The sequence below is a fragment of the Oncorhynchus gorbuscha genome, linkage group LG08, assembly GCF_021184085.1.
Source record: "Oncorhynchus gorbuscha isolate QuinsamMale2020 ecotype Even-year linkage group LG08, OgorEven_v1.0, whole genome shotgun sequence".
NCBI classification, from domain to species: Eukaryota; Metazoa; Chordata; class Actinopteri; order Salmoniformes; family Salmonidae; genus Oncorhynchus; species Oncorhynchus gorbuscha.
Window position 1 is genome coordinate 59,521,212 of NC_060180.1, and position 21,172 is coordinate 59,542,383.

Sequence of the window (21,172 nt, forward strand, 5' to 3'; positions counted from 1 at the left end):
CTGTTGAGAAGATCCAGACCCAGAACTGTCAGTTTTCACTGCAGAGGTCTGACTGCTGTTGTCGCAGGCAGGTGTGCGTCCCAAATGGAACCATGTCACTTGTGTAGTACACTAGTTTTGACCAGAGCTCAGTGACTCGGGTGCCATTTAGGAGGCATCCCAGATCTCCTTCCACTATGGTGTGTGTGGGTGGGTGGGTGGGTGTGTGTGTGGGTGGGTGTGTGGGTGACTGGTTGAGGATGGGCCCCCTGGTTCCCTGGTCCATTTCAGAGCAGACTACAGAGGTCCTATGATCGGTGGTTGGAAGAATTGAGAGCCCATGAGGGGAGAGCAGGGCCAGTGGTGATAGTTCTATCGGTTGTGGTCCAGGGTATTTTCCTGTGTGTGTGTGCGCGCCTCTATGTGCACGTGTGTAGTTGCAGGTTGTAGCATGGTTTTCCCCTTTTTCTCTTTGATCTGTGATCACTGACACACAGGTTGGTGTAGGGGCATCAGTAGCTAAGAGGTACGGATGCTGATGTTGCGTTCCTTTACAGAAGGATTTGTTGGGATGAAAAAACAGGACCTGACATACTTGAGGAACCAAGTCTTTGATCCATCTGTAGCATGTACAGTAAGGGATGCGTTCTGAATTTCACCCTAGTCCTTATGTCATGCACTACTTTTGACCAGGGCCCATCAGGTTGCCATCTGGGATGCTATTTAGATGTTCCAGGGGTGGTTGTAGGGGAATGTATAACAGATGGCACGTTGTTATGGTGTATGTTTATGGTTGGAGCCATTTAACTCCTTTGACAGTCAGCTTAAGGTAACAGAGCCACATCTAAGGACCGTAACATCTCTTAGAACAGAACTGAACCCCCCTGGCTTTGTAAAAACTGCCAAGCCGTGGTCACTTTTTCTTAAACTATCCTTGATGAGAGGAGAAGAAGTGTGTGTGTGTGTGCGACAAAAGATGTATGGCTAGACCTATCCTCGATATTGACTGTTTTGAAATGCAGGCTATTCCCTTTGGGCCCTTGTCAAAAGTAGTGCACTGTTTAGGGAATAGGGTGCCATTTGGAACGCAGACCCAGACTTATTGATTTTGTCCCCCCCCCCCCCCTTGAGTAATGGATGGCCACTGGCCCCCACCCCTGTTCTGTTAGCACAAATAATGACTAATCAATATGTACTGGAGTCCTGGTGATCATCCTTTTAACACATGATTTATACCACACCAGCACAGAGCAGTTAGTCACTCTACTACCAGCCAATCAATTTAGCCAATCAACTAAGGGGCCCTTCATCATATCCATTATTTAAGATGCTCCATGGGTTTTTATTGGTCCATTCCCTGGCTCGTATCTGGGCAGATGTGACCTCGGAGACACCTTCTGATTAGGGCCTATTATTTCTCTATTCTCCTATATGATATGTGTGCTTATTGAATATTAACAGCTCACTGTAGTCAGAAAGAGACTGCTAGAGACAGAGCGGTGTATCAATGTGTCCTTTTTCTGCTAAGTACCCATCAGTCACTGTCTGTTTATCTGTGTCTGAGTGATGCTGCAAATTGGACTGTATATGTATTCTCCCTCAGTCAGAGGCAAATTATAGAGTGGGTGTGAGGGGGGTGACTTCATCTCAGTCCCAAATGGCACCCTATTCCCTGTATAGTGCACTACCCTATGGGCCCTGGTCAAAAGGAGTGCACTACATAAGGAACAGGGTTTCATTTGAGACTCTGAGTGAATGAAGGGGATATGATACCTCTCCAGAGGGGTGTCCCGGTGACTGTATTAGCCTGCTCAAAGGGAACGGGGTCAGGCAGAGCTACTGGAGGCTACCCGGGCCTTCCCCTCTGGGCTCTGGTTCCATAGGCATATACAGGAAACCGCCATTAAAACCAACCATTTGGAAATTGCCTCTGTGTGAATTGCCCAATTTTTGCCCAGATTAAATATTATGTGTCTACGAAATGGAACCTACAACAGTGACTACTAAATAGTTCAGTAAAACTTTATGACAACGGAAAGAAGCTTCAACAGAGATTTGGTTGGTTTAGTTCTGTAGTTGTGTGTTATTATGCAAAAACTATTTTTTATATCTCTTTAAATTAACTCCATGTTTCTCATGAGCTTCCTGTGTAAACGCAGCCTAATTCTGATCATTTTTTCCCACGAATTGGTCTGGTCATTGGAATGCCTGTGTAAATGCAACCATAGTGATTCTGGCCACTAATCTCTAATAGAAGAGAAGCTTACACCTTTTTATAACATAGTTTAGGACTTTAATACCATATGTATTAGGTGACTACTTTTCTGGATAATCCTTCCAAGAAGGAAAGGATTTGGGTGTGACTGAACAGCCATTGGTTTTACTAATCCTTAAAACCTTTATCATATCCCCCCCTGGCTTCTTTCTTAGTGTTATTTGTGTGGGATTTGTGTCAATTTTGCCCTAAAGCTTAATGTCAATTGGAATAATAACACTTGTGTTGGTTTCCCCCCCCATTTCCCTTGTGGCTTTGCATGCTGCTTGAACTTGACAACTCAGTGAGACAAAGAAGGTATTGTATGAGTACTGTAGTAGGATTGTAAGAGTACTGTAGTAGTATATGAAGAGCATGTGTAGTGTGCTTTAGTTCCTTAGAGTTACTATACAATCCACTTCATGGAAGTAGTAATACTGCACATTTCTAGTTTTCCTTAGTGTTCCCTTTTCTGCCATACCCTAAAGGCTAGTCAAGAGTGAATCAATAATAAGACACTTGTGCATCCATCACTGATTTAATGTATGTAACTAATGCATTGTCAATGTATTATTGTGAATAGATATGAAATATCCAGGTATTCCTCATAGACCGGGCATCTCTGATTAGGAATGCTGATCTGATCCTGTCCATATAATTGTATTCATTATGATCTAAAAGGAAAAGATGAACCTAGATCAGCACTCCTACTCTGAAAGAGTTTTAGGAATACAGACCCTGGGAAATAAACGGATGTGTTATGCTATGTTCTGTAATGTTAGTTGTATTGTTTTGCTGCTGTCTTTTGAGGCTGGTGGGTGGGTGGTCCCTTAGGTGTTGGAAGCTGACAGCTCAATAAGGAGGAGTAATGGGGGTGATCACGGGAGAGGGAGGGAGAGAGAGAGAGGGATGGGGTTGTATGTTCCAGGGGTTCCCTGTGAGCCCTTGTCAAGGGTAGTGGACTACATAGGGAATAGGGTCCCATTAGGGATACTGGGGCCTGGGCTGTGATCCCTGGGCAGGGGGCCTGATTGGCCCCTGAGGGCCTGTGACTTATACCTGGCCCAGTGTCAGTGTTACAGGCCTACCCTAGTGAGGTTACCACCTCCAGGTCCACACCAGGCTGGTCTGTCTGCACTACAAATGCCCTGGGCTTAGGCTACTTTGCCCCAAATGTTTCCCTATTCCTTACATATTCCCCCAATGGGCTCTGGTCAAAGTAGTGCATATAAAGGGAATAGGTTGCCATTGGGGACACAAGGAGATGTCAAGACAGTGGGTCCTTTGAAAGTGGCACACTTAAGAGCACCACAGAAGCTCCTCATAGTAAGGGTGTTATTTCTGGGACCCTGTAAGTGCTGTTTGAAACAGGCCTGTGTCAGCAGCTGCCCTGAACATCCTCCATGGGTTAGTCATACTATTCCCCAGGTCTCCCCTCAACCCTCCTCTCCATCCTCCATGGGTTAGTCATACTATTCCCCAGGTCTCCCCTCAACCCTCCTCTCCATCCTTCATGGGTTAGTCATACTATTCCCCAGGTCTCCCCTCAACCCTCCTCTCCATCCTCCATGGGTTAGTCATACTATTCCCCAGGTCTCCCCTCAATCCATCCTCCATGGGTTCTCCCTTCAGGTCTCCCTTCACCTCTCCTCTCCATCCTCCATGGGTTAGTCATACTATTCCCCAGGTCTCCCCTCACCCCTCCTCTCCATCCTCCATGGGTTAGTCATACTATTCCCCAGGTCTCAACCCTCCTCTCAATCCTCCATGGGTTAGTCATACTATTCCCCAGGTCTCAACCCTCCTCTCCATCCTCCATGGGTTAGTCATACTATTCCCCAGGTCTCCCCTCACCCTTCCTCTCCATCCTCCATGGGTTAGTCATACTATTCCCCTGGTCTCCCCTCAACCCTCCTTTCCATCCTCCATGGGTTAGTCATACTATTCCCCAGGTCTCAACCCTCCTCTCCATCCTCCATGGGTTAGTCATACTATTCCCCAGGTCTCCCCTCAACCCTCCCCTCTATCCTCCATGGGTTAGTCATACTATTCCCCAGGTCTCCCCTCACCCCTCCTCTCCATCCTCCATGGGTTAGTCATACTATTCCCCAGGTCTCCCTTCACCTCTCCTCTCCATCCTCTCCATCCTCCATGGGTTAGTTATACTATTCCCCAGGTCTCCCCTCACCCCTCCTCTCCATCCTCCATGGGTTAGTCATTCTATTCCCCAGGTCTCTCCTCACCCATCCTCTCCATCCTCCATGGGTTAGTTATACTATTCCCCAGGTCTCCCCTCACCCCTCCTCTCCATCCTCCATGGGTTAGTCATTCTATTCCCCAGGTCTCCCCTCACCCATCCTCTCATTTACTGACCCGTCCTCATCCCTTCACGCCTGACTCCACCGACCCTTTCTCTCTCTCATCTAACCTCAATCTCTCCACCCTCTCTCTCAGCCTTAGTCTCTTCCTTCAAACTCTCTCCATTCACTCCAATCTTAACTTCCCTCCACTGACCCTCTCACCCCACACCAGCCCTACCTTCACTGAGCCCCTTTCTCCCCTCCCCCCTCTGTCCTGCTACCCCCACACCCCAGCCCTATCTTCACTGAGCCCCTCTGTCCCTACCCCCCACACCCCAGCTAGCCCCTCCCTGCACATCCCAGCCCTATCTTCACCGAGCCCCACTGTCCTGCTACCCCCACACCCCAGCCCTATCTTCACCGAGCCCCTCTGTCCTGCTACCCCCCACACCCCAGCCCTATCTTCACTGAGCCCCTCTGTCCTGCTACCCCCACACCCCAGCCCTATCTTCACTGAGCCCCTCTGTCCTGCTACCCCCCACACCCCAGCCCTATCTTCACTGAGCCCCTCTGTCCTGCTACCCCCCACACCCCAGCCCTATCTTCACTGAGCCCCTCTGTCCTGCTACCCCCCACACCCCAGCCCTATCTTCACTGAGCCCCTCTGTCCTGCTACCCCCACACCCCAGCCCTATCTTCACTGAGCCCCTCTGTCCTGCTACCCCCACACCCCAGCCCTATCTTCACTGAGCCCCTCTGTCCTGCTACCCCCCACACCCCAGCCCTACCTTCAGAAGGGAGTCCTGTCAGGCCTCTTATTTGCCGGGTTGTCTGGAGAGTTTTGAACCATGGAGACATGTGACGTGTGTCTGTCAAACATTTTTAATAACCTGACATCATTTCTAGAGATTTCCAGTTGTGGTCTTTGATGCTCTGCACTTGTCTCATCTCGTGTCTGTCTGGTGGGCTTTGAGTCCAGGCACACACCGCCTAGCCCTCTGACCTTTCAGATACAGAACAGCTGTGCTCAGGCCTAGTTTGGATATATTTTTTTAGAGGGGTCATAGAGGTGAGTCTGTGAAAAGACCAGGGAAGGTTTTTGGTTGGCTATGTTCTTAATTTATCCCCTACCCTTTCAAGGTGGTGTTGTGATAGCTAGGCCTATACCTAGTTCACCTATTAACCTACATTTAGATGACTGTTCAAATAAGATGTCCCATCATGTTGCTTTCAACATATAGCTAAGCAAATACATCTCTATGGGTACTATATATTGCTCCTACAGTAGGACAGCCATGTCTGCTGGACAAGTATAGAATACTGTAATACATGTTTTACATTGGGAGGGGAATCTTTGTGCAGAACAACTGTACAGGCAAGAAGCAGTCAAACCCAGAATGAACAGCATAATGAACTGTATGTATGAATGGCATTGGGTTGGAAGAACCAAGGCCCTATCTCTCAACACAGCAGCACAGAGAGCAGAGCATTCCATCGTATGGCAGTCCCTGTGGGTCAGCACAATGAGAGAATAGAATGGCAGCGTTGCCTTTAAAGACAGGAAGGAGACTGGTGTGGGGGAGGAAACCGCTCTACCCTACTGATGTGGTGGGTATTTTGATGGCCTCCTTTTGAAATATTTGTCTTGAGAAACTAAGGCAGGAAAGTATTTGTGCTGCATCCTGGGAAGACAGATTAAGCCTGGTTCAGTCCTCAGCACCTGGTTTCCCCTCTAGGCCAAGGAGAGGGTGCCTAGGGAATCCTCAAGCCAAGCACTGCTCCTGGATCGAAGCTCTCTGCTCTGGTGGGATATACAGGAACTACGTCCAAAATGGCACCCTATACAGTATGGGGCCCTGGTCAAAAGTAGTTTACTATATAAGGAATAGGGTGCTATTTGGGACTACATCTGTTCGCTGTCTGTTTTAGTATAGATGTTCATATGTGTTGTATTTGATATAAAACAGACAGTCCCTTAGTGATCTCTGAGCTTCAGAAATGATTTGATCAAAATCACCCTATGAGCCCTTGTCCAGAAAATAGCCATAGTATGGGGCCCCTGGAGCAAATTAGGGTTTAGTGCCGTGCTCAAGGGAACATTGACAGATTTCGAGTATTCGAACCAGCCACATTTCGAATGCTGGTCCAACGCTTTAACAGCTAGGCTACCTGACACCCTAAATAAAGTGTGCGCTATAAAGGGAATAGGGTGCCATTTGGGATGCAGCCGTTGTGAGTGAGCCAGTTGCCTCACTTCCCATTGGAGTTTCCTAGGCAGGATGTTCTATTGAAGATTGTCCTCTTTCCTTCCCCCTAGCAAATCACATTCAATTCATTTTTGGTCGTGTTTTCATTTTTATTTGATAAATGTGCGTTGGATACTGTGTGACCGTGGGGTATTAGGCTTACACTGAACATTCCAATGGTTTACGTCTCAAATTCCCTATAGGCTGTAGTGCTCTGGTCAAAGGTAGTCCACTATATGGAATAGGGTCCCATTTGGGTCAGATCCATAGTGTGTTTCCCTGCAATGCCCTCATAAAATTGACACCCCAGTCAGAATGTGTATCTTCAAAGTGTTAGGAAAGTCCATGTTTCCAATAAACTCGTGGGAACCCACACCAGGGTGAATTGAATACAGACTTTGTTTTTGTTCGTGCTCGTAGCTATAGATAAAACATCTAAAACAGCAAGCACAGCTAGGCTTTACTTTGGTTGTCTCAAATGGCACCCTATTAGCTATATAGTGCACACATTTCTGGCCAGAAACAGGAAATAGGGTGCCGTTTGGGTCGAAGTCCAACTCTGAACTGTTCCTGTGGCATGCTGGACATGCATTACCATAGCAATCATACAGCATCAAAATATGAGTTTTCCAAAAACTCACTGCACTCCCAGAACAAAGACCTTGTCTACTTTTCTACCTCCATTTTCAACTCAGTGAGAAGTCCTAGGATGCTACCCAATTGGCACCCCTAATCCCTAGATAGTGCACTAGTTTTGACCAGACCCCATAGGGCTCTGGTCAGAAGTAGTGCACTCTATAGGGAATAGGGTGCCATTTGGGATGCTGGCCTAAACAGAGCAGGCCCTGCCTGCTTCGTGATGATAATGGCCTCTAATTTGACTAAATTGTGATTTTTATCAGATGCTAGCCAGGCTTCCTCCAACTCCACAGACATTAAAGCCTCTGAAATGGGAACTATTACCTCGAAAGTGCCATCAGTCACTCCCAGTGTTTTGGACAGAGAAACACATAAGCCATATGCCTGCTTAGATCCAGCTTAGAAATTGGACAGCTCCAATTCCATTTCCCCCTTTCCACCAACCGCATGCTGAAGTTATCAGTGGGCATTAGAATTATACCATCCGTCAGGGCCTTCCCCCATTCCAGAGTTCACATTATAATTATATTTATCCTCCGTCGTCGCTTATTTCACTTTGGCTTCTGTCGCCTTAGCCCAGCCACGGGCGTCTTATCTGTTTCCTGTTGCTGCTTTGGAAAGGATTCTCTTTCATTGCATAGTATTGATGACTCAAATCCGCTTTTCATTTATGTGAGTAATGTGTCCCTTATTCAGAGTATATCCAGATATGCTAAAGCTGAGATCATGATGGATGGCTAACGCTGGCTTCATACCCTGGCTGTGGACCCTCTTCCTTTGACTGTCAGACCCTGGGATGTTCACTTTGAGTGTCCACTTGGGATGTCCACCTGACCTGATCACCTATTGACTGTCCATTGAGTCGTATATGCATTCCATGATCCAATGGATGAAACATAACCCATAGTCATTTACTAAATGACCTGCAAGTAACACCTAACTGACCAGTGATCCTCTCTCAATCCTCTCACCCCTCTCTTTCTCCTCTCTCTCTCTCTGTGTGTCTGTCTCTCTAGTGCGCTATATAGGGAATACGGTGGCATTTGAACGCAGATTGTGTGGTGTTCTTTTGAATCATATGGAGTGGTCAGTGTATGGTGTAGGGCATCAGAGCCCTCCTTTACTCCTCTCTGGACATGGTGAAAGAATCAGCCTGCTGATTGAGGGTCATTTCCAGTCTGAACAGTCCACCCATACTGTATGCTGCTCCTTCCAGCTGCTGAATAACCTGAAGCTGGACATGGCCTACAGACTACATAAATGGAATCTCATTCTTTGACCTAAATAGATTTACAGTGTCTGATTAACTGAAAAAAGACCTGGGTAGAACAGGGGAGTATTGTATGAGACCGGGGGAGTATTGTATGAGGCCGGGGGAGTATTGTATGAGGCCGGGGGAGTATTGTATGAGGCCGGGGGAGTATTGTATGAGGCCGGGGGAGTATTGTATGAGGCCGGGGGAGTATTGTATGAGGCCGGGGGAATATTGTATGAGGCCGGGGGAGTATTGTATGAGGCCGGGGGAGTATTGTATGAGACCAGGGGAGTATTCCATTGGGACTCATTGTGGGGTTTGGTGGTTATCTACCTCATCAGAGAATAATCATAATGTGAATTTCTAATAAAATCATTGAGTGAATGCTTAATTAAAAATCACAGTTTTAATTAAACATTTAATTAAACAGATAAATTATCTGGGATTTATACCCGGAGACGTGACTGTTTTGCGAACTACAATACGAGTATTGAATAAACATTTGCTGATGTAGTTACTGATATACCCGGCTGATGAGGAAAACGGACAGGTCCCAAAGGGATGTCACCCCCCAGCCCAAACCAAAGCCAGCAGCAGCTGTAGCTGTTGGTTGAAGAAATGTTATCAGATTCACGGAGAGAAGCACACCATCTAACAAAGACAACACAGCAGCTGGTAGCTAGCTAGAGCCTCTCTCCACAGTGAAAAATGAGGCTAACTGATAATCCAGTTGTATTGATTGATTGCAACTCAAAACATTTACTGAGAGACTCATTGACTGCTGCTCAGTATGTTGTAGTCAGGTGCCTGGCAACAACATACTGGTTTTCTGGTTTTCATCCTCCTAATCAGGGACTAATTCAGACCTGGGACACCAGATGAGTGCAATTAACTACCAGGTAGAAACAAAAACCAGAAGTGTTTCTCCAGGAACGGAATTAAACAGACCCGTTTTAGATGCTACATGTGCCTCTGTCTGTGTTCTACATGATGTCGCTAAAAATGTCATTTTTGACATTCATTAGGTCTCAGTTTACTACCTGGGATTAAAGGTAATCTCAGGATTATCTGGGATTAACAGTGATCAAATTGCATTGATTCTTCATTTGCAGTAGAGGCTGATCAATACCAAAGTCATCACACACAGGCTTAGACTATTAATTCAAGGAAATATAGGACATTAGAGGTAGAAACCCAGATCATACTGTGTCTGGTCTAGTTTGTTCTTCAGTGAGAGGAAAGTAGACATCTTTATTTTGAGCTACAGTGTATCTATTTACTCAGGTGGTCAGAAGACCTAAGGCTAATGGATTCACCTACTGTCTATGACCCCGGACCAAATTAGACTCTGTATGCATGTTCCAAACCTTCTCAGACACGACTCAAAACACACACTCTCCTCAAAGGGCAGTTCCTCTGGCCAAGAGCCAACACACACTGCCAGCTCTGTCTCTCTATGTACATCGGAACAAACACGGAGAGGGCTTACTCACAAGGATGAAACATCATGTGCATTCCAAATGGCATCCTTTTCCTTATATAGTGTCCATTGGGGTGAGATCTTGCGTGGAGCCCCAGATTGAGGGAGATTATCAGAGACTTGAATGTCTTCCATTTCCTAATAATTGCTCCCACAGTTGATTTCTTCAAACCAAGCTCCTTACCTATTGCAGATTCAGTCTTCCCAGCCTGGTGCAGGTCTACAATTTTGTTTCTGGTGTCCTTTGACAGCTCTTTGGTCTTGGCCATAGAGGAATTTGGAGTGTGACTGAGGTTGTGGACAAGTGTCTTTTATACTGATAACAAGTTCAAACAGGTGCCATTAATACAGGTAATGAGTCGAGGACAGAGGAGCCTCTTAAAGAAGTTACAGGTCTGTTTGTAGGTGACCAAATACTTATTTTCCACCATAATTTGCAAATAAATTCATTAAAAATCCTACAATGTGATTTTTTTGAATTCTTTTTCTCATTTTGTCTGTCATAGTTGAAGTGTACCTATGATGAAAATTACAGGCCTCATCTTTTTAAGTGGGAGAACTTGCACAATTGGTGGCTGACTAAATACTTTTTTGCCCAACTGTATATAACAAAAACAAATCTTCAGTCCGGTGAAATAAGGATTCTGTTGCATTTACACTGAACAAAAATATAAATGCAAAATGCAACAATTTCAAAGATTTGAGTGAGTTACAGTTCATATAAGGAAATCAATCAATTAAAATAAATTCTTTAGGCCCTAATCTATGGATTTCACATGACTTGGAATACAGATACATATGGATCTGTTAGTCACTGAAACCTTAAAAAAGGAAGGGGTGTGGATCAGAAAACCAGTCAGTATCTGATGTGACCACCATTTGCATAGAGTTGATCAGGCTGCTGATTGTGGCCTGTGGAATGATGTCCCACTCCTCTTCAGTGGCTGTGCGAAGTTGCTGGATATTGGCGGGAACTGGAACATGCTGTCCTACACATCAATACAGAGCATCCCAAACATGCTCAATTGGTGACATGTCTGGTGAGTATGCAGGTCATGACAGAACTGGAACATTTTCAGCTTCTATGAATTGTGTACAGATCCTTGTGACATGGGGCCATGCATTATCATGCTGAAACATGAGGTGATGGCGGTAGATGAATGGCCTGACAATGGGCCTCAGGATCTCATCACGGTATCTCTGTGCATTCAATTTGCCATCGATAATATGCAATGGGGCACTCTGTTCGTAACGTTGACGTCAGCAAGCCACTCGCCCACGCGATGCAATACATGCTGTCTGCCATCTGCCCAGTACAGTTGATTCATCTGTGAAGGGCACACTAATCCAGCATCAGTGGCCATTGAAGGTGAGCATTTACCCACTAAAGTCGGTTAGGGCGCCAAACTGCAGTCAGGTTAAGACCTTGGTGAGGACAATGAGCAGTCAGATGAGCTTCCCAGAGCTTCCCAGAGCTTGTTTCTGCAGTCAGGTTAAGACCTTGGTGAGGACAATGAGCAGTCAGATGAGCTTCCCAGAGCTTCCCAGAGCCAGTTTCTGGCAGTTTGTTCAGAAATTATTTGGTTGTGCAAACCCACAGTTTCACCAGCTGTCTGAGTGATTGGTCTCAGACAATACTGCAGGTGAATCAAATCAAATGTATTTATATAGCCCTTCGTACATCAGCTGATATCTCAAAGTGCTGTACAGAAACCCAGCCTAAAACCCCAAACAGCAAGCAATGCAGGTGTAGAAGCACGGTGGCTAGGAAAAACTCTCTAGAAAGGCCAAAACCTAGGAAGAAACCTAGAGAGGAACCAAGCTATGTGGGGTGGCCAGTCCTCTTCTGGCTGTGCCGGGTGGAGATTATAACAGAACATGGCCAAGATGTTCAAATGTTCATAAATGACCAGTGAAGAAGTCAGATGTGGAGGTCCTGGGCTGGTGTGGTTACATGTGGTCTGCAGTTATGAGGCAGGTTGGACGTGCTCCCTCAATTTGAGACATCTGTGGCATTGTGTTGTGACAAAACTGCACATTTTAGTGGCCTTTTATTGTCCATTGCACCTGTGTTATGATCATGCTGTTTAGTCAGCTTCATGATATGCCACACCTGTCAAGTGGATGGATTATCGTGGAAAAGGAGAAATGCTCACCAACGAATGTCAACAAATTTGTACACAAAATGAGCTAAATAAGCTTTTTGTGCGTATGGAATATTTCTGGGGTCTTTTATTTCAGCTCATGAAACATGGGACAAACACTTTACATGTTGTGTTTATATTTTTGTTCAGTGTGATTAAGAAATGGCAAAACAAAAGAATGATCCAAAACGCATGTAAATGTCCAACGGTAGCCATACACGGCCAAGCTTTCCTCTGCTCCAATAGCACCATGTCAAAGTACTAGCCATTCCATGGGATGCAACCACATGTGTAACATCCTCCACAGTAAACATTGGAATCCACAGACATAATGGATTAGATGTAATTGTCTTTTCAGTTTTACAATGTAGCCATATATTTCCAGAGACACTGCTGTCAGCAGAGACTGCAATGCGATATTTGCCTGATATTTACTCACATGAAATTGTGCTGTTATGGAGAGAGATGGTTTTTGATTTCAAAGTATGGCGCCACCAGTAGTAATAAAGCATGTAACATGGTATAGGCCTGCTTTTAATTTCTGGACAATTTCATGCTTTACAAACCAATATATCAATTGTGTACTAGGTTACAACCAGCAAATACATTGAACTGCTTGTCCTCTTTTTATTACAGTCTCTACTTTTACTAGGAAGGGAGCTTTCTAAGCAGGACTTGCTATCTGTCATAAGTGCCATATCTCAAATCCTTGCTGCACCATACAGACAGTTCATCTCATGCGTGCATCATTGTACTTTATAACGTCTGTTTCACCAAAGCCAGACAATAGTGAAATATCTGGTCCTCCTGCAAAGTCCTTCATAGAACAGTAGCCTTCAACCCCTAGGAATCTGTTACACATCACTACATAAATACACTGAAAGCACAGATGACATGCAAAATGATCGTGCATACTGTATTAAGTGTTCATCCCCTAGCATACACCATCACAGAGCTCTGACATAATGTCCTGCAGTCAAGGCCATGATCGACTGGTGAGATGTCATGTGTGATGGATGGCGGTTGGGTGGCCATGAGGGCGTCGTAACAGAGAGATAATGGTTGCGTCCCAAATTGCATTATATTCCCTTTATAGTGCACTAACTTTGAACACGGCCCGGCCCATAGGGCTAAAGTAGCTACAGACTGCTATATTGGTCTGCTTTTTAAAAAATTCTGATTTTTCAAGGGTGCTACAGCACACCTGGCACCCCTACTTCCTGTGGCTATGGCCTCCATACATCACGTCAAATCAATCAGTCAATGGACCAATCATAGCTGTCAGAAAGAGCACTTACTGAAATATATCTACAGCCCCTAAATATGGTTATGAACCCACCAATCATAACTTAAGCTCTGCGCGAGTGCCTATCATAATCGCCATGCACTTCACACCCGATTTAAATGTATTAAATTACCTGTATAATCTGCAACAGCGTTATAAGGATTTTTGGTTAACCATGTTTTTCCATTTCTAATTTCATAAAGAAATAAAGAAATCGTCAGCATCACCAACTTGTCTCTTTAAGGCCGTTAACTTGTAAGGTTGCTGTAACATGTCATAAAGGGAGCAAAATGGAGAACTGGGCTGCTTGTGTAAATGCAGACTTTGAAACGTGTTCTCTTTCTCTCAGCTTAAAGGGGCAGTGCGTTTAAAAATGTGATTTCTCTTCTTTAAAAAATAAATATATAGTTCCACACTGTCAAAATAATACTCTGAAATTTTAAAATTATAATAATGCCCTTTTTGTGTAAGATGTTTGGAAAAAATAGCAAAGAATGTTCAGCCTGTAGTATTTGTCCCACATGATGTCAGAATGTGATCTGATTATAATAGACCAATGACTGTTCATTCTTAGGTTGGGAACCCCTGCTCTAGACCATCTTACCAGCCAACCAGGGCTGTATATGTAAATCTTCACATTTGTTTCCTAACACCCACATGATCAGACTGAGCATTTCAAGGGCCAATGGAGGCTCAGGGAAATAAATGAGTTATTTTCATTTATAAATAAACACAGTGATTTTAGACATACAGTGATGATTTAAAATTATAAATATTGCATGGGGGCTTTAAACAGAAATGCCACTAGTGCTTTCCCCTTAAACCAACGGCACACCACTCGCCAAAAGGGTGTTCATCACAACAAAGACTGTCTCCATCCCAATGATCATATAATTATGTGACTCATTTTTGTCTGGTTTTATTTGATTTGTTTATCCTTTATTAATGCAGGGAAGCCACATGTAGTTGAACTCTTTATTCCAAATGAGCCCTGGCCAAGAAAGCAGCATACATTTATTTACACAACACAATGTAGACTAAAACAACATGAGTCAGTGCAGTGGTCAAGTAAAAACAGTGGACAGAAAGGCTGGCTGGCAACCTTGTCAGAACAGCAGCTGGCTTTTACAGCCTGGGATTGAACAGGGATGAACTGCTCATTCAGAGATGGATTCGTAAAGCCTCAATCACTCCCAGTGGTACTATTCTCTTCCCTCTGGAGTCCAATAAGAACGCTGGTCTCCAACCCCCATATGACCAGAATGGGTGTTTTCCATTTATGCTGTGCACCAATCGAACTGTGAGGTGCCTCCTGTTGTGTCCTGAGGCTGGCAAGGAAGAGGAGTTCTGAAAGAGGCCATTCAGATGTAATCCAGGGGATCAGGAGCCTTTGGATCAGCTGCTATTGTCACTTACTGTACATTCTACTGTAGGGGGTTCCCTTATAGACCGCCTTTGATTTGGGGTGGGATGATTAATAGGGACGGTAATGTGACAGTAGCCTGGTTTCTAGATCTTTGTACTGTCTAGCTCCCATAGGAGTTGGCAAGAACACACAAACCGATTTTGGACCAGGCTAATGTGACGGCTTCCAACTCTGTCCGCATGAAGATGAGTTTTGGTCAAGGGCTCAAAAGTTTGATCCACCACTTTCTCTTTCGCACTCAAACCTGAGCTTCAGATTTTAGATTTATGGCAGAGAACATCTGCTGTTGATTTTGAGGGGAAATAATTAAAGCATTGTTAGCCTTTACATTCACACAGGGCCACACAGACGGGAGTCCGCATCTGGGGGACAGATCCACCGTCTCCTCCAGGTCAAGGCCGGAGACGGTGCTGTGGCCCCATTCCACGGCTACTATTCCCTCAACTGGTGGGCCTCCAAGCACTTTTTTAAGTAGTTTTGTTTGGTTCTCGGCTGACGTCGTGTTATGCTAAACTCACAGCCTCTTTGTGTCCTGACCAAGCTATAAGCCACAGACAACTCAAAGGGCACATCCTATCATAACATGAAATAAATAGCTTTCCAGGCTGCCTAGTCAGCAGCCAGGCCAATCCAATGTACCAAATGGCTCCCTATGTAGTGCACTATTATTGACCAGGGCCTATAGGGCTCTGCAAAGAAACTGAGGGCCATTTGGGATGCAGCCCAAGTCTGTTGAGCCCCAGAGGCTTAAGTCTGTAAACAATGACCTATCAGGCCAGACACAGCAGATATTGAGGGAGCTTGTCCATAGGATGTAACTCATCTAATGTTAAATCTCACCACACTGCAGGGGATTTTCTGAATTCCTTCTGTATTTCATTTGTTCTGTTTTATCATTGATTTAAGAGTCTTGGCAAACAATAAAAGACTGAGGTAATCTCTCGATCCATGATAATTGAAGTCCCCTTTTTTAAGGCTATTTGATGATAGTGGTACATTGAAGCTTCCAAACGTTTCTATTCCATTTCAAACACAGTGTTGTGATGAAGGATAGGGCGACGTACACACTTACTTTTTCAATTCAATAATAGCCTGCCCTAGTATTGTGAACACTGACTGTCCTCTTAAACTGTCATTCTAAAAAATGACTGTTCAAAATAAAATGATGCTACAGCACTGCCAAATGACACACTATTCCCTACATAGTGCACAATGTTTGACCAGAGGCCTATAGACCCTGGTTAAATAAGGCACTATAGGGAATAGGGCGTCATTTGGGAACAGCCCAGTGCTCTGTTGAGAGCCATATGTTCACAGGTTGCATGGCAGGCTAATATCTGATAATAAAGGGGTTCTGTTGCTGTGACCCCTGATGCGGCTGTGACCTATAGGCAGGGGGGCACACATGGTGCCCCGGGTTCATATGTGTTCAAAGGGTATATGGCTGTGTTACATATCACAGGGATTAGACAGATCACGCATGACAGTTTCGAACCCCATACAGGCTGAATGGGTCTGTTCTTTGGTTTTGGAACCAGTGTTTGTCAGTAATGATTTAGCTATTTATCCAATGCTATGTTGTTAATGATTTAGCTATTTATCCAATGCTATGTTATTAATGATTTAGCGATTTATCCAATGCTATGTTATTAATGACTTAGCTATTTATCCAATGCTATGTTATTAATGACTTAGCTATTTATCCAATGCTATGTTGTTAATGACTTAGCTATTTATCCAATGCTCTGTTGTTAATGACTTAGCTATTTATCCAATGCTCTGTTGTTAATGACTTAGCTATTTATCCAATGCTCTGTTGTTAATGACTTAGCTATTTATCCAATGCTCTGTTGTTAATGACTTAGCTATTTATCCATTGCTATGTTGTTAATGACTTAGCTATTTATCTAATGCTATGTTGTTAATGACTTAGCTATTTATCCAATGCTATGTTGTTAATGACTTAGCTATTTATCCAATGCTATGTTATTAATGATTTAGCTATTTATCCAATGCTATGTTGTTAATGATTGTGAAAACATATGAGGCTGTTTCATAGATTATCAAACAGCCTTAGATGGGTCTGTTTTAGTTGTCTGTTTTTGGAATCAGTGCTTTATTGGTGATGTTTGGGATCTTGTATTAAGCTATTTCAAAGGTCCCCCTTTTAAAATTAGAGGAGACGGGGTACTTTTAAGAGATCATAAAAGGATGTCCAGAAAAGTTACTGGCTGTGTTTGAAAGTTGAACAGTAAACTTGGGATTTCTCTTCTGCTGCTGCTCTCTGGTCTTCTGTCCTGACATGGCTGTTCAGAGTCTAACACTGGTTTTAATTAGCTTCACTCTATGGGAACACAGATGACCTCCACCTGTCTGTCCTCTCACGTACGTCTAGATAGCCCACCCCTCCCCTCTCCCCCCTCTTGCTCCCCCCCCATGTAATCTTCATCAGTGGTTCTGGGACGAGGTCTGCTCCATTGGATAATGCAGAGACTTCCGCCCTCTTTCTCTCTTGTCAAAGTCAATTCAGTAATTAGTCAGGTGAGCCAGGTGATGTTTTAATGGCTTGGTTGTTATGAGTGGGCCTAAAGACAATGCATGGTGAGTGATGAGTGACCTGAGGATGTAGCTAAACTAGTTACTATTGTTCATTACTCTGCTTTGTTCGTCTGCTTCCCAAATGCACCCTATTCCCTTTATAGTGCACTGCCTTTGACCAGTACCCATTGGCTGTGGGTAAAAGTGGGGCCATTTGGGACGTACACCATGGTTATAAATAAAACATGATTATTTATTAGTTTGATTCATGTCTGAGGCTCTACTGTGTGTTAGTCCCTTCACTTATCATAAATATACATTGTATCTACCCGTTTCTGGACCATTTCCCAGCTGCACTGATAAACAGCATTCTAATTGGCACTCTATTCCCTAATGTAGTGCACTACGGGCTCTGATCAAAAGTAGTGCACTATATAGGAATTAGGGTGTCATTTGGGATGCATATTGGCCCACCACCTCGCTCATCTAATCTAGTATTTCCTCTCTCTCCCCCCTGCAGCAACAGACTAGCGCCTAGCAACCACGACCGGATACAGCGGCTGAGGCATGAGTTCCAGCAGGCCAGGGAGGACGATGACCCAGACGACCGGAGACGCACCTATAGCTTCGAGCAGCCCTGGGTGAGTGTCTGAGACCGGTCTGAAACCAGGCCTGCCTGCCTCTCCATGGACCAACCCCTCACTAACCACTTCCACTGCCAGCCTGGGAGGGCTGCCTGGTTATACTTGCTGGCTGGCTGGCTGCACCGTGGAGCCTCCCACTAACAACACAACCACTGGGCCTGGCCTGAGCATGGACTGTCCAGTATGACACTGACTGAACGTCAGCCCATGGAGCCTCTTCTCTTTAACTCCTCTATAGGCCTCCCACCTAACCCAGGCTGTGTAGCTCTGATAACTCTAACAATGTTTGCGTCCCAAATGGCAGCCTATTCCCTATTTAGTGCACTATTTTTGACCAGAGCTCTATGAGACCTGGTTAAAATAGTGCACTATGTGGGGAATAGGGTGCCATTTGGGACACAAACAACCTCTCCACCGGCATGTGTCCTGGAGCATGTGTCCCTCTGGCACGCTCACCTGACTTCTAACCCCGCCCCCCCATCACCACCACCACTCCCTTCATACCACCCTTGTCATCCAATCTGCCATCAGTGCCATTTGTTGGTCTGTCTGTCACTCACAACACAAGGATCCCCCCACCTACACATGGACCAATGGACTCCTATCTGTGTCTGATTGTGTTTCCTTGTTGGGGGTTTCTTTTTTGTGTGTGAAGGGTGGCTTTCTGGTTTTAACTGTGCCTTTTTAGAATAGAGGTTTAGGTATGGTTTTCTCCCTTTTGATGGCATGGCTGTTGGCCCCCAAGTTAGAATGAGTGAGAATTCAAACTGAACAAAATTGGAGACCTTTCTATGACCTAATTGAAGGTATTTGGTCCCTCGATTAAAAACGTCACTATTCTTCCATTGCACCAGCAGTATGCCTTAAGTATACATTTTACATGGTCAATTATGATGTAAAAATCAGAATATCAACAAAATGATTTGCCTAATGTTTGAGAGTCGCTACTTTAATATGTCTGTTGTTGTATGATATTGTTTTCCTATAAGCACTAATGTATTTATTGACTTTTGTTGTATTAATCTCATACATTGTCCATATGACGTACATTTCTACTAATTCAACTTTCATCATATAGACCTGTCATTTGCGGTGACGTTTTTAGAGCTGGTTTAGACTGTCAACATGTAGTAGTTTGTGTTTGTGTTGTCTAAGGCTTGATTTTAATGAATTTTCCAACGTTTGTAAACTGATAGCTAATGAACCAACTCCATTGACATCTGGGGCTGTAAGTATCAGGTGTCTCAGAGTAGGAGTACGGATCCTGGATCGTTCATTGTGATCTAAAAGGCAGAACTGATCCTAGATCAGCATGCCTACTCTGAGACGCCTGATGCGTACTGACCCTGGGCTTCTCTTATAGGTGATGATAAATCAAATAAAGGGCTTGGTCTTGTTTTGAGTTCTGTTTGATATTAGTACCCTATAATTGAGTAAATTGTGTGCAATGTGTGGGAGAGAGTTTTCCAACCCCACTCTGTTTCTCAGTCAACATGCATATAAAGTGCCTTGCAAAAGTTTTCAGACCCCTTTGATTTCTTCAGTTGGGGTTAGTGTTATTAAAATGGATTTAATTGTAATCTTTTTGTCAACCATCTACACAAAATACTCTGTCAAAGTAGCCAATGCATTTTTTATTTATTTTTTAGATTAAACAAAATGTTATGAAAATATAGTGGTTGCATAAGTATTCAGCTCCCTGGGTCAATACATGTTAGAAACACCTTTGGCATTGATTACGGATGCCTAGAAGAACTTTGCACACCTGGATTGTGCAACATTTGCCCATTATTATCTTTTAAATATTCTTTAAGCTTTGTCAAGATGTCGAGTATCATGGCTACACAGCCATTTTCAAGTCTTGGTATAGGTTTTCACATTCACTGTCTTCTTGGTGAGCACGTTGTTGATCCATCCTCAGTTTTCTCCCATCACAGCCATTTTCAAGTCTTAGTATAGGTTTTCACATTCACTGTCTTCTTGGTAAGCACGTTGTTGATCCATCCTCAGTTTTCTCCCATCACAGCCATTGAACTCTGTAGCTTTTTAAAATCATCAATGGTTTCATGGTAACATAACTGAGCAGTTCCTGTCCTGCAGCTCAGTTCAGATTGAAGACTATATTTGATGTGTCTGGGTGGTTTAATACATCATCCACAGCATCATTAACTTGACCATGCTTAAAGAGATATTCAATGTCTGATTTGTTTTTGTTACCCATCTAACAATTACTTGTCTTTGAGGCTTTTGAAAAGCTCCCTGGTCTTTGTAGTTGAATCTGGGCTTGAAATTCAATACTTGACACCTTTCAGATGTTGTTTGTATGAGGGACCGAGGAAGGGTTAGTCAAATAAAAGGCTTGTCAACCCCTATTATTTCACACAGAATGAATCCATTTAACTTATTTTGCCAAATGTTATTCCTGAACTACTTTATGCTCGTCTTAATAAAGGGGCTGAATACTTAAGCAACGACTATTATGACGTTTTTATTTATCTTTTAAAAAACTTCCACATTGACATTACTGAGTATTTTGTGTAGATTGTTGATAACAATTACATCCATGTTAATCCTACTCTGTAACACAATAAAATGTAAGGGGTCGGAATACTTCTGTGTAGGGTATGTCCCAAATGTTACCCTATTCTCTAATTAGTGCACTACTTTTGAACAGAGCCCTATGGGAATACCACTGCATTGCTTGTTTACATTACTGATAGAACATAATGTTCCCATGACAGCAACATTAAAGGGACAGTCGGACATTTTTGCAATCACAATTTATTTCTGAATAACCAACCTCTTACAGAATCGTAAAGACTTTTGTGTTATTTTTTCCCTACCATACTAATTGCCACATTATGGAAAACAGGAACATATATAGCTGGCACCCTTTTCCGTATATAGTGCACTAGAAGTCGACCGATTAATCAGAATGGCCGATTTAATTAGGGCTGATTTCAAGTTTTCATAACAATCGGA

General features: G+C 44.0%; 1 protein-coding gene across 9 annotated transcripts in view; it reads left to right on the top strand.

Moving 5' to 3' along the window:
* The window catches only part of LOC124041922 (partitioning defective 3 homolog), a 246,588-nt gene that overhangs the window by 212,930 nt on the left and 12,486 nt on the right, over nt 1-21,172 (top strand). For all 9 annotated transcript variants that reach the window (XR_006840005.1, XM_046360093.1, XM_046360094.1 and 6 more), the window contains one exon: nt 18,067-18,187. Coding sequence is in view for 8 of the 9 variants with exons in the window: in XM_046360093.1 (XP_046216049.1) it covers nt 18,067-18,187 (121 nt within the window). In the remaining variant the exon portion in view is untranslated. The remainder of the gene's footprint in view (nt 1-18,066; nt 18,188-21,172) is intronic.